Source organism: Sorex fumeus, unplaced genomic scaffold (genome assembly GCF_029834395.1).
Source record: "Sorex fumeus unplaced genomic scaffold, SorFum_2.1 ptg000034l, whole genome shotgun sequence".
NCBI lineage: Eukaryota > Metazoa > Chordata > Mammalia > Eulipotyphla > Soricidae > Sorex > Sorex fumeus.
The window spans coordinates 5,788,699-5,803,614 of record NW_026606091.1 but is presented as its reverse complement, the minus strand read 5'-3'; the positions used below and the strand labels follow the sequence as shown (position 1 = coordinate 5,803,614).

The window sequence follows — 14,916 nt, the reverse complement described above, 5'->3', positions numbered from 1 at the left end:
TCAAGGCTACAAAGGTAGAAGGCAGGCAAAAAGTGGTAAAATGGGTTTGTAAGAGATAAGACGGGAGAGATGGGTGGTTCCAACTTTCTCAAGAAATAATACTACAGAATTTCAAGGGTATGGCTTCTCACCTCTGTACGTATATAATTCTTGCTAGGCATATTGCTAAACTTCTAACACCATCCTTTTACCAAAGAGACCTCTTAACTTATTTCTCCAGTCCCTCTCTCCTTTTCCTCTGATAATCAGTGTAGCTTTTATGAAATCTAAAAGGTAACTTTGATTTTTTATTGCAAGTTAGCTTGCTGTTGTAATTTATACATTAGTGAAACCATCTGTTAATTTCCTTTCAATTCCTTACTTATTTCACTTAAGCACAATCTCCTCAAGTTCTACCCATTTCCGCCTAAGACATGATTTCCCCTCCTTTTTGAGGGTAAAGTAGCATTCCATTGCACATATGTACCAAAGCTTCTTTACCCAGTCGTCTGTTGAGGGACATTTAGGCTGATTCTATGTTTAAGCTATTGTGAAAAAAAGCTTTTTGAGACTATGAAGATAGAAATATTTTTTTGAATTTGTGTTTTTATATTCACTGGGTAAATGTCTACTCTGGATAAAATGGATTTTCATTTTTAAAGGACTCTTTAGGACATTTTCCATAGCGACTGTAGCAATTTACATTTTGTGGTTGCAATTTTAAAATACTACAGACATAAAGGCTTAATTGGGATGCTGAGACTTGAGCTAAGATTTGCAAGAGCTGAAGAAACAAGACTTAGTTATACATTTGTTTGCTTTAAGGCTAATTCTTTGGTATTTTTCTGTTTAATCCCCCATTTGCAATAGGTCAACAAATGAATGATAAAATAATACTGATTTTCCTCATAAGTCACCATAATCCATTATAATCAAACCAAAAATTAAAAAAGACATTGGAAGTATTGGTAATCATCTGAAACTCTTTGTTGACAGATCGGCGTTTCAAGAAAAAAATTTTATATTAATTTTCTTCCTTTATAATCACAAATATATTCATTTTTCTATTCCCCAAACACATATTTCAAGTGTAGAAAAATTTGTTTAGTCTTAAGTGAGCCCAAATTTCATCATGGGCTACAATTTTAGGACATAAAATGAATGCTGCAACTGAATTTTAATCATATAGATGAATCACAACATGCATCTTTAGTTAGGCATGTATTATGGATAAGTCTAGTTTTCTACAGAGAATAATCACATGTTCTAATTACCATTTTGGTTATACGCATAATTAATAATATTCTGTCTTAATGGGACACGCTGAATCTTCAGACAGTTGCAAGCTTTAACTATGCACACTGCCAAATCCAACTGTCAAGCTGCGCTGCCAAACACAAAGGAATCTTGATGGAGTGTTTTAGCATTGATAACAATATGCGTATCTTTATACATGATACAGTGGAAAAATTAATGGCTTTTCTTCCTTCAAAATGTTCTCCACATTAGTAATTTAATGTTGCCTGATTGATCTTTACCCTAAATTATATATATTGGCACATGACCTTAGAAGTAATAAAAGAATGAATGTAAATGTGACCCAAGATTCGAAGAAGGAAAATATAATGTGGAACTTACTGATTGTAAACTTTCATTTTCCCGTAAACAAGCCGTGTGAAGTTCTGATTTCAAGGTAGCAATATGATTTCGATGCGATGTCATTTCTTTCTCTAATGTAGTGATTCGATTGCTTGCAAGCTGGTAGACATCCACGAAGCTTTTAATCATAGCCTTAAGAAATAAAAATAACATCAACATACAATCCAAATAAAGCTGTCCCCAGAGGAGAATTTCCATAATTTGAATGCAAAATCATTAAAATTTTAAAACAAACAACTTTTATCTATTTTTAAGTAATAAAGCTAAGTGTCACATTGTACATTGAGAACAGTGTAAAAGAACAGACTTTTAAAAGTTTGGGAGAAAATAATTGATACTTAATTTACAGAGTACATATTTTAAAAATATGCACTTGATCTATTATGCTTAAAGTTCAAAAAGCAGTTTTTTAAAAGACGGAACAGTTATTCTCTTTGTAAAGTTAAATTCAAGATGTAATTTGACCTAAGTCTTGATCTTTAGTCTGGAGGTTTGTTTGGGCCAGACCCAGCAGTTTGAGCGGGGCTGGAAATAATTCCTGTTTTTGTGCTTGGGGATTGTGTGGTGCTGGGACCTAATCAGGTTTAGACACATGAATTTTAACCACTGTAACATCTCTCCAGACCTGAAATTTCGATCTTAAGATATACAAGAGATGGATATATAAGCAAGATATTTCAAAATGAGTTAGCAAAATTTTCAATCCATGTCATAATCAACTGTTTCGAAGACGAAGATAAAGTAAATTTTGTTTTCTTTTTTCCTGTTTCTTTTTTGCAATGATAATGAGGGATGTCAGATCTCACATATATACAGGGCAATCTTATGATTTATTTTAAAAAGTGATGATTTCTATATTGTAAGAAAGTCATGATGATGTTGATTTATATAATATATAATACACTTGTGCAATAAGATATATTAGTAAAATATCTAACACAGCTAGTCCTGGTACATTTTTGTCACTCATAAATAGTCATATTAAAAAAGTGGACTGTTAGACCTCTCTATTATAGTTAAATTTTACAGATTATTTTTCTGAAGCAACATATGATAAATTTTAAGTCCAAGCATATTATTATACCATTTAAAAGTCTTTTTATATACTTGAAACATAGCAAAAATAAAACCACATATCTCAGGGACAGATTCAAATGTTATAGCACTTTCAAGAAAAAAATTTCCGAATACAGCTACAGTTTAGTACAATGTAAACAAACTGAGAATTTACAAATTACATTGAGTTGTAAGAGTTTGATTTGAGACGATATTAATGAACTAAATAACCAGGGAATTCTGAATGTATAGGAAGTAATGATCTGGTGAACAAAGGATAAAAATAGTGAACAGAATGTTTGAGAAACAGAAGTAGGTTAGTTATTTTAGGAAAGAGTAAGAAAATTTACACCTTTTTGCCTAATTCCTATTTGCCTCTAAAAATCCCACTCAGTCATCACCTCTTCCTAGTGTTCTCTTTTGAGCTTCAATACAATGTTAATTTCTATTTATTTCCGGTGAGAGGAATATACCAGCAGGTACTCAGAGGCAACTCATGGCAATACTTGGGTTACCAAGTTGTGCTAGGAATTCCACATTCAAAACTCGCAATCTACTTTTTGATCCATTTCCCTGGTCCTCTGTTCTGTTTCTGTATAGGTGCTTCATGATTGCTTCTACTCTTGCATGTATTATATTAACAAAAGTATATTAGCTTACATGTTTATCTTTAATAGACTGAGGAACTCCTTAGGCCTAATACCACAAGGGCTCAATCAACACCAACCAGCTCAGTAAATCCTCATACAATGACTCTAGTGATGCCATAGTGAGAATGTTTATCGAGCTCAAGGACATAATTGCACAGGTAATCAGTAAAGCAAAAGTATGAGAGTTGAAATGAAAAAATACAACAAACAGAAATGAAAAGTATGGTCGGTGATATAAAAACAATAGAAACTCTGAGCAGTAAATTTAAAAAATTAATAGTAGTGGAGGAATACAAGATAAAAGAGTTTCAAGATAAGATGAAGGAAGTCACTAGAAAACCCAGAAGGTGGAAAATAGTCTGAAAAGAAATGAACAGCATACCAAAGAACTATGGAATGAGTTCAAGAGGAATAGAGTAATAATCATCAGAGTCCCTGAAGGCAAATTACATGAAGAAATAATAGTTTAAAAAATCATAGAGGAAGTCATGAAATTTACATACAAGTAGTACTACACGGGGTAACATGCTAAGTGAAATGAGTCAGAAAGAGAGTGACAGACATAGAAAGATTGCATTCATCTGGAGAATATAAAGTAACAAAATAGAAGACTAACACCCAAGAATAGCGGAGATAAAGTACCAGGAGATTCACTCCATGACTTGGAGGCCAGCGGCACACGCTAGGGAAAATGCAACTCAGATAGAGAAGGGAGCACCAAGTAAAGGGTGTTGGGAGGATCCTCCCAGGATGGAAGATGCATGCTGAAAGTAGACTATAGACCAAACATGATTGCCACTCTTTTGCAAACCACAGCACCCAAAAGGAGAGAGAGAACAAAAGGGAATGCCCTGCCACAGAGGCAGGGTGGGATGGGGGAGATGGGGGGTGGGAGGAACACTGGGATCATTGGTGGTGGAGAATGGGAACTGGTAGAGGGATAGGTACTCTATCATTGTTTAACTGAACCCCAAGCACAAAAATCTGTAAGTCTACAACTGTACCTCATGGTGTTTTCACTAATAAAAATTTTAAAATAAATAAATAAATAAAATTAAAAATCACAGATAATTTCTCAGAGTTAAGGAATATAGGCAGAGATACAAGAGGCCCAAAGGGTCTGAGCGAAAATAGAGCCAATTAGGAAAACTCCTCATGACAAAATCCAAACACAGAAACGGAATACTGAAAGCAGCAAGATCAAAAAAGTACTTACATATAAAGGAAAATCCACAAGATGTACAGCAGATCTACCAAATGAGACTCTATGAGCCAGGAGAATATGGTTGGACATTGCACAAAAACTCAATGAACTGAACACAGCTAGATTAAATTCATATTTGAAGCAATGATACAGAGCTTCAGGGACAGGCAACAGATGAGAAAATTCAGAGCCTTGAAATCAGTTTGAAAGAACCATTAAAGGAGCCTTCTTAAAAAGGCAAGACAAACTCCTCAGCACTTGATGGTGAATACAGCACTCACTCATGGTGCTTAAGATTGCCCTCTACTAGATTAATAAAGGTTTGTTTACTCCTATCCTGCTAAGGGATTTTATACATTTGTAACAATGAATTAACATTTCATTTATATCAAATGTTATATATCTAATCAGGTGGGGTCTTTTTATATCCACGAAGAATTTTTTTTATAATTCTTTACTTATTAATGCTGACACTTAAGAGTAATTATAATATTTTCTAACATACTGCCTTTCTTAGGATAAAACACACTTTCATACTTATATAGGCCTATTCTGATTCTCCCCCTTAAATTCTTCCTACCTCTCTTCCTCTTACTAAATTTTACATTTTCAGAATATATCTATTTCATGTAAATCTTAAAAAGCATTAGCACAGAATTTTTCATAGTACTATTTTTAAATTTACATATCTATTAGAAAAGTTAGTTTTGAAAGCAATATTTAATCAATTCATCATTGATATATAATTTTTATATTTTTATAATTTACAATTTTTATAATTTCAAAAATTTATCTCTTCTTACCTATTTTATTGTGTCATTATTTATACAATAAAAAAGAGAGATTCCTAATCCCAAATATCAGATAAAAAAGAAACATAATAAGGGAACAACAGATAGTCGAAGCCATCAGTACCGAAGGTTTTTTATTCTATAGAACTGAGTTTACATGGTGTGAGTTGGGGCAAGATTTCCCTGGGACACTGGTGGTAGGTGTGGTGTTAGAATGATGTATGCCATAGAAGTATGACTAACAATACTATAGGTAAAGGTAAAGGTAAAGGCCCTCCCGTTGATCGTCGATTTGCTCGAGCGGGCCCAGTAACGTCTCCATTGGAGACTTTGTTGTTACTGTGTCTGGCATATCAAATACTCTCGGTAGCTTGCCGGGCTCTCCGAGAGGGGAGGAGGAATCGAACTCGGGTCGGCCATGTTGGCCGCTTGTAAGGCGAACGCCCTACCCGCTGTGCTATATAAATACTATAAATACCACTACCTGAATAAAAATTGTTTTAAAAAATTTAAAAAACATCCTACTCTAAATTTCAAGAAACATCTTTCATGGCCATGTACATAATCTTATAAAACGAACCAATAATATAAATAAAAATCTTTCAAAACACTTTGAGTGACTATTCCTAAATTTTTATGATTAATGGTACAAAACTCTTAATTATTAAGGCTCGTCCTTTATCTATTTTAAAACTAAATATTATGGTAAGCAGTCAATAAAAATAAGCACCAAGACTCTGACAAGGATCTTATAACTGAATTACCAAGCATGGAGTTGGGTGGTGGGCCAGATGGAGAGTGGACCAGAAATGATCTAGTGACAGAAGGGGAGAGTTTGGGGAACTTTGGTGATGGCAGTAGCGGTATTGCATCAACTTTGTAATCAAAATCATAAACAGCACTGCTGTAAACCATATTACTTCAACAATAATAATAAAATAATAAATAAAACCAAGTAGCTAAATATATGGTTAAAAATTATCATAAAAAATTAAGACAACAAGCTAAAATCAGTGGAAAAACTTATTCTAATAATTAGTGCAGTAATAAAAGAAATCTCATATTGCTTCTTTTATTCAAAAGCATATAACAGTAACAGTCTTTTTTGTGCTTAGTATTTAGAATCTTCTGTAACATTGTCACCCCATTGTTTGTCTATTTACTCGAGCGGGCATCAGTAACGTCTCTATTCCTCCCAGCCCTGATATTTTAGCAGCTTTATCTCCTTACTTGTCCTTCCCAACAGTGCCATATTGAAGGCTCTTTCAGGGTCAGGGAAATAAGACCTGTCATCATTATTGTTTTCGGCATATCGAATACACCACAGGGGGCTTGCTAGGCTCTGCCCGTGCGGGCGGGATACTCTCGGTAGCTTGCCAGACTCTCCAAGAGGCATACTTATATATATTTCTCTCTATGATTTGTTGCCTACCAAATCTTAAGCATATAAAATCTTAAGTAATATTTCTTTTGAGATATGAAAGCAGTTTTGTATAATACTGAATATGCTATTTTTCAGAGAAACAAAGTAAAGTGATCAATACTTTGTTTTGAAAGCATGTTTCATCATACTAATATTATGTAAAATCTACTATACTCAGTTAAAATGAAAACCTCCTTCAGAACTGAAAGGTATGGAGGAATGTCAGTGAAATGACAAAGCTATTCAAAGAAGCCACAGATCTTCTGAGGAACAGAGTCCTAACATCCAGTATTAAAAAGTATTTCAGACTACATTATAACAGATACCATAGAAGAATCCAACTATAATAGAAAATAAATGCAGCAAGTTGGTAGGTGAAGTGGGAATGACAGCCTGAATCAACTTCCGGAAGAAAGAGGAGGGAGGGAGCATCTAATCACTTCTATATCAGTCTCCAAAAGTCTAACTCTTCATAACATTAACACAACACCTGTTTTTACATTAGGAAACAATAGTGGAATAGCAAGATTATGCACAGCACTCTCAGAATTCAAGAACTTATCCCATGTAATCTTTGGCTATCACAGAGTCAACCCTTTGACTATCCCATATAGCTAGATGTATACGTCACTGGAGCTTCTTTAGTTACATGAAAAAAAGAACAAAGCACCATAGTTTTAAAGATAATCTGTAGTGCATTCATCTGGGGAATATAAAGTAACAAAATAGGAGACTAACACCCTAGAATAGCCGAGATAAGTACCAGGAGGATTACTCCATTGCTTTGAGGACAGCCGCACACGCTAGGGGAAAAGGCAGCTCAGATAGAGAAGGGAGCACCAAATAAAGGGTGATGAGAGGTTCCTCTCAGGATGGGAAATGCGTGGAGAGTAGACTATAGACCGAACAAGACTGCCACTCAATGTCTCTTTTGCAAACTACAGCACTCAAAATGAGAAAGATAACAAAAGGGAATGCCCTGCCACAGAGGTAGGGTAGGATGGGGGTATGGGAGGAGGGAGGGATACTGGACTGGTGGTGGTGGAGAATGGGCACTGGTGGAGGGATGTGTATTCGATCATTGTATAATTGAAACCCAAGCACAAAAATTTGTAAGCCTACAACTGTACCTCATGGTGTTTCACTAATAAAAATTTAAGAAAAAAAATAAATAAAATCACTAACTTTCAACACACACACACACAAAGATAATCTGCACTGGGCCTGATGAATGAAAGAATTAAAACCTGTTAAATTTCACATTCTATCCATTTCATATAAATGCATATTTATTTTTTAAATACCAATATTCTGAGAACTATGGAACAGTTCATCCTATCCATTTCATTTACATATCCTATTCCATTCATTTACACTGGCTCGGCTCTTCACACACTACCTGTCTGAATGCAAGGTTCCATCCCAATGGAAAACCAGCAGGACTTTACTACTATATAAGAAGGGAGACATCCACGACATTGGCAACTATCGCCCAATCTGCCTATTGTCTGTCATCTACAAACTGTTCACTCAAGTCATCCTAAATAGGATTAGCAGACACTAGATAAAGGACAACCATGTGAACAAACCAGATTCCGAAAAGGATTCAGTACCATCGACCATATCCACACGATTACTAAGCTCATTGAGGTTTCTCAGGAGTTCAAGATGCCGCTCTGTCTAACGTTCATTGATTTAAAGAAGGCCTTTGATTCTGTTGAGACGGAAACAGTCATTGAAGCACTAGCTAATTGGGGCGTACAAACTCAATACATCAGGATCCTTCGTGAGCTCTATTACGGATTCACTACCAGGATCTCACCATTCTACAAAGAAGTAACCATCCATGTCAAGAGAGGGGTTCGGCAGGGTGATACCATTTCACCAAAACTCTTCAGTGCCACCCTCGAGTACATCATGTGACGACTGGAATGGGAAAGGATGGGAGTGAAGATAGATAGTCGGCAACTACACCACCTCCGCTTTGCTGATGACATCGTTCTAATAACATCAAACATCAGCCACGGTCCACGGTCCTCCCATTGTTCATCGATTTGCTTGAGCGGGCCCAGTAACGTCTCCATCATGAGACTTCTTGTTACTGTGTTTGGCATATTGGTAGCTTGCCAGGCTCTCCAAGAGGGGCAGAGGAATCGAACTCGGGTCGGCCATGTTGGCTGCGTGCAAGGCAAATGCCCTACTGCTGTGCTATCGCTCCAGCAGCACAAATGCTGACCAACTCCGACCTTGAGTGTGGAAAGGTCAGACTACAGCTAAATCTTATGAAAACAATGTTTATGAGAAACAGCCTTGTTCCTGACGCTCCATTCGCTCTCAAAGGAATCGCCATCTCCGAATGCAACAGTTATATATACCTAGGTCGAGAAATCAACATGATGAATGACCTGGCACCTGAGTTGCGCAGGAGGAAGAGAGCAGCTTGGAATGCCTTCAACAGCGTTGAAGAAATAACTAAGAGGACAAAGAACCTCCAGCTACGAGCACATCTCTTCGATTCCACTGTTCTTCCTGCATTAACATATGCCTCAGAGACCTGGGCCCTACGCAAACAGGATGAGAACACTATTCGGGTCTCTCAAAGAGGAATCGAAAGAGCTATGCTTGGAATATCACAATTCACTCAAATGAGAGATAGAATCCAGAGTTCTGATCTCCGTCAATGCTCAAGAATCAGGGATGCTGTCTCATTTGCCAAGGCATCAAAAATCAGATGGGCTGGACACGTAATGAGGTTTAGAGACAACCGCTGGACTAGAGCCATTACTGACTGGATTCCACGGGACGTCAAAAGATCGCGTGGACGCCCACCTACAAGATGGTCAGACTTCTTTGTCAAGACCCTGAATGATTGGTTTGAGGCTCTGCATGTTCCTAGAATGAACAGATGCCATTGGGATACGCTAGGACGCAACAGGGATGGATGGAGATGTTACTGGCACCCGCTCGAGTAAATAGATGAATAACGGGGAATCAAGTGATCCATTTCATGGAAATGCTTATTTATTTTTTAAATACCAATATTCTCAGAATTATGGAATAAAATGAGAGCCTAGAGACAGAGTCATAGCTAATCTTATGGACCAATTTCCAAAAGAGGTTCTAAAAGTATAAAGTGTGTGTGGGGGGGGCAGAGCGATAGCACAGCAGGTAGGGCATTTGCCTTGCATGCGGCCAACCTGGGTTCGATCCCCAGCATCCCATATGGTCCCCCAAGCACTGCCAGAAGTAATTCCTGAGTGCAAAGCCAGTAATAACCCCTGAGCATTGCTGGGTGTGACCTAAAAAAGCAAAAACAAAGAAAAGTATAAAATGGAGCAAGTAAAGACTCTTCAATAAATGTTGTTGAGAAAACTGATCAGCCACATGTAAAAAAAAATATGAACTCCAAATCTCCAACTCGTACTATGCATAAATAATTCAATTCAAAGTGGATTAAAGACCTCCATATCAGACCCAAATCCGTAAATTATATTGAAAAAAATGGAAGAACTCTTCATGATATTGAATCTAGTGGCATCTTCAGTGCTATTGGCAAAGCAAACAGGAGCAAAAATAAGCAAATGGGACTACAACAAAAAAGCTTTGTACTGAAAAAAAACTATTACCAGGATAAAAAGGCACTCATATGATAAATGGTAAATATACAGGATATATTAAAAGCATATGCAAAATGTAACAAGGAAAAAATTAACTCCATCCAAAAATTGGGAGAAAAGATGAATAGAAATTCCTCAAGGAAGACATACAGATAATCAAGGGAATATTTGACGCTCTGCATCACTGGCAATCAGGTAAATGCAAATTTAAATGAGATTATTACCTCACACCAAAAAGAACAAAATCCACTAGCGTTATCCTGGATGTTGGTGGGAATGTCATCTTTTGGAGAACAACAAGTATACTTCTCAAAACAATAAGAAATCAGCCACGACCATATGACTCAGCAATTCTACTTCTGAGAATCTATCCCTGAACTCTATTCAGAAAATACATCTGTATTTTTTTAGGCTATCCCCCCAAAATTCTTAAGTATTATTCCTAGTTCCAACAGTACTCAGAGGACTATATGGGATGCTAGGGATTATAACCAGTTTGGCTGCACATAAAACAAGAACCCTACCCACTGTCTCTCCAGCCTCAGACATCTGTTCACAGATTCTTTGCAGCATTACCCAAGATAGTCAAAATTTGGAAGGAACCCATGTGTCCAAGAACTGATGACTAGATAAATAAACTATGGTATCGAGACACAACAGAATACTACTCATGCAATTCACCACTAAATAGATGGAAGTGAAGGGTATCATGCTGAGTGAAGTCACCAGAAGGAGAAAAAGATATACAAAATATTCTAAAAAGCAGCAAGGGGGGCTGGAGGAATAGTACAACAGGTAGGGCATTTGCCTTACATGCGGCCGACTCGGGTTCGATTCCCAGCATCCCACATAGTCCCCTGAGCACCTCCAGGAGTAATTCCTGTGCATCACCAGGTGTGACCCAAAAAGAAAAAAAAAGGAAGCAAGGAATAATAAAGGCCCAAAGCAACAGAATATGAGCTGGGCTATAGAACTAAGTTTACCAGGGTAGGGAGATGGCATAGATGAGGGAGAGTGGAGGTCAGAGGGAGGAATTACAATTTTAACTCATGAATCAAAGACCCGTTACTTCTGAGGAGTCTTATTAGCTATTATATATAGAAGTCTTATAGATATTAAATAGAGACTATTAAAATTATATCAACATAAAAGTACAGAAAACAAATAAAAATCTTCCATTAATAATGTTATAATGTAATTAATATAATGTAATTAATATAATACTATTCTTATTTTAAATACATTAAGACAATATTTTCAGCTTCTGCATATTTCAAAAAAGCACAACATTATACTTTACATTTTCAAAGCAGAAAAATGTCTTTAGTGTAAAACCTTGCACATAGCAGGAACTTGACATTAAAATTTTTTATATACGGTAATCAGAAGCACAAATGCATTTCATTTTTTATCCATTCAATATCAAGGACTATAAAATATTCAAATATGCCAGAGATCCTACTTCAATTTTACTCCTCTTCAAGTTCTGTTGGCTATACCACTGCTAATATTTGAGTGTGCTCCTTCTTTCTAAAAGATATTGACATAAAACGGTAGATTGCCCAAACACATTTTTATCAACACAAAATCTGACATATGTATTGTTCTTTAAAGTGTCTGTCTTGTACTCTCTCTTCTGTTATTCTGTCTGTCTTTGCTTCTGTCTCTCTGTCTCTATGTATCTCTCTCACACACACATATAATTAGGCTTTATTTTTAAAAGCAAAGCTTCAACTACTAAATCCTAGATCACAGTACATTTGTTACAAGTTAGGAAACTACATCGCCTCAAAATCAATAGATCAGAATTGATTTTTGGTATTGTACATTATGAGTTTTGATAAATGTATAATGGAATGTACATACCATTACAGTATCACACATGGTAATTTCACTGGCCTAAAACTCTACTATGCCCAGACAATCAAGTACCTAGGAATCAGCTTAACTAAGGAAGTAAAGGACCTGTACAGAGAAAACTACAAAACGCTACTTCAGGGGGAAAAAAGAGGACACGAGAAAATGGAAAGATATCCCCTGCTCATGGATCGGGAGAATTAACATTATCAAAATGGCAATACTTCCCAAAGCATTGTACAAATTCAATGCAATCCCTATAACAATACCCATGACATTCTTCAAAGAAATGAAGAAAACACTCCTGAAATTCATATGGAACAATAAGCCCTCAGGAATAGCTAAAGGAATTCTTGGGAAAAAGAAAATGGGAGGAATCAACCTCCCTAACTTCAAACTCTACTACAAAGCAGTAATAATTAAAACAGCATGGTACTGGAACAAAGGCAGAGCTGTAGACCAATGGAACAGGGTTGAATATACTGACATCTCCCCCCAAGCATATGATCATCAAATCTTTGATAAGGGGGCAAGAAAAGTGAAGTGGAGCAAGGAAAGCCTCTTTAACAAATTGTGCTGGCAAAACTGGATGGCTACATGCAAAAAAGTGGGCTCAGATCTCTGCTTAACGCCATGTACAAAAGTAAGATCAAAGTGGATTAAAGACCTCAACATCAGACCGGAATCCATAAGTACATTGAAGACAAAGTTGGCAAAACCCTCCACAACATTGAAGTGAATGGTATCTTCAAAGATGTCACAACACTGGCTAAGCAAGTGAAAAAAGATAGACAAATGGGACTATCTTAAACTAAGAAGCCTCTGCACCTCAAAAGAAACAGTGACCAAAATACAGAGACAGTCTACAGAATGGTTAAGGATATTTGCCCAATACACATCCGACAAGGGGTTGATATCAAGGATATACAAAGTACTGGTGGAACTCCACAAGAAGAAAACATCCAACCCCATCAAAAAATGGGGCAACGAAATGAACAGAAACTTTCTCAAAGAACAGTACCCAAAAGAAGAGAGAGAGAGAACAAGGGGGAATGCCCTGCCACAGAGGCAGGGTGGGACGGGGGGGATGGGCGGTGGGGGGGATGCTGGGACCCGTGGTGGTGGAGGATGGGCACTGGTGGAGTACTTGATCATTGTATAACTGAAACCCAAGCACAAAAATTTATAAGTCTATAACTGTACCTCATGGTGTTTCACTAAAAAAATTTTTTTTTAAATTAAAAAATAAAAAATAAAAGGAAAAAAAATAAATAAAAAGCAGAGATAAAAAAAATCCGAATGGCAAAAGGCACATGAGAAAATGCTCTACATCATTATTCATCAGGGAGATGCAGATCAAAACAATGAGATTAGATCTCACATCACAGAGACTGGCCCACATCCAAAAGAACAAAAGCAACTGGTGCTGGCACAGATGTGGCAAGAAAGGGACCCTCCTTCACTGCTGATGGGAATGCCGACTGGTTCAGCCCTTTTGAAAAACAGTATAAACGATTCTCAAAAAATTATAAATTGAGCTCCCATTTGACCCAGCAATACCACTCCTGGGAATATATCCCAGAGAAGAAAAAAAAAAGTATAGTCGAAGTGACATCTGCATTTGTTTGTTCATTGTAGCACTGTTTACAATAGCCAGAATCTGGAAAAAAACCTGAGTGCCCGAGAACACATGACTGGTTAAAGAAACTTTGGTATATCTACACAATGGAGTACTATGTAGCTGTTAGAAAAGATGAAGTTATGAAATTTATATACAAGTGGTAAAGGTAAAGGTAAAGGCCCTCCCGTTGATCGTCGATTTGCTCGAGCGGGCCCAGTAACGTCTCCATTGGAGACTTTGTTGTTACTGTGTTTGGCATATCAAATACTCTCGGTAGCTTGCCGGGCTCTCTGAGAGGGGCGGAGGAATCGAACTCGGGTCAGCCATGTTGGCCGCTTGTAAGGCGAATGCCCTACCCGCTGTGCTATTGCTCCAGCCCGTACAAGTGGTACTACATGGAAAGTATCATGCTAAGCGAAATGACTCAGAAAGAGAGGGACACACAGAGAAAGACTGCATTCATCTGGGGAACATAAAGTAACAAAATAGGAGACTAACACCCAAGAATAGCCAAGATAAGTACCAGGAGGTTTACCCCATGGCTTGGAGGCCAGCCACACATGCTAGGGGAAACGGCAGCTCAGATAGAGAAGGGAGTACCAAATAAAGGATGTTGGGAGGATCCTCCCAGGACGGGAGAAGCATGCTCGAAGTAGACTATAGATAGAACATGACTGCCACTCAATGCCTCTCTTGCAAACCACAGCACCCAAAAAGAGAGAGAGAGAGAGAACAAAAGGGAATGCCCTGCCGCAGAGACAGGGTGGGAAGGGGGGTGATGGGGGGTGGGAGGGATACTGGGATCTGTTGGTGGTGGAGAATATGCACTGGTGGAGGGATGGGTACATGATCATTGTATAATTGAAACCCAAGCACAAAAATTTGTAAGTCTATAATTGTACCTCATGGTGTTTCACTAATAAAAATTGAAAAAAAAAACTCAACTACATTCCACTGATTCATCTTTCCCTCTTTCCAAGCCTCTGCAAAAACTATTCTCTTCATATCTTTAAATTAACTTTTTAATCTTTAAAAGTATTTTAAAAATTAAAATAAAAT

The 14,916-nt window shown here is 37.2% G+C and overlaps 1 protein-coding gene across 1 annotated transcript in view; it reads right to left on the bottom strand.

The window, feature by feature from the left end:
• The window catches only part of CCDC171 (coiled-coil domain containing 171), a 339,207-nt gene that overhangs the window by 59,444 nt on the left and 264,847 nt on the right, over positions 1–14,916 (bottom strand). Inside the window, exon 22 of the mRNA XM_056117342.1 lies at positions 1,618–1,770. Coding sequence (XP_055973317.1) covers positions 1,618–1,770 — 153 coding nt within the window. The remainder of the gene's footprint in view (positions 1–1,617; positions 1,771–14,916) is intronic.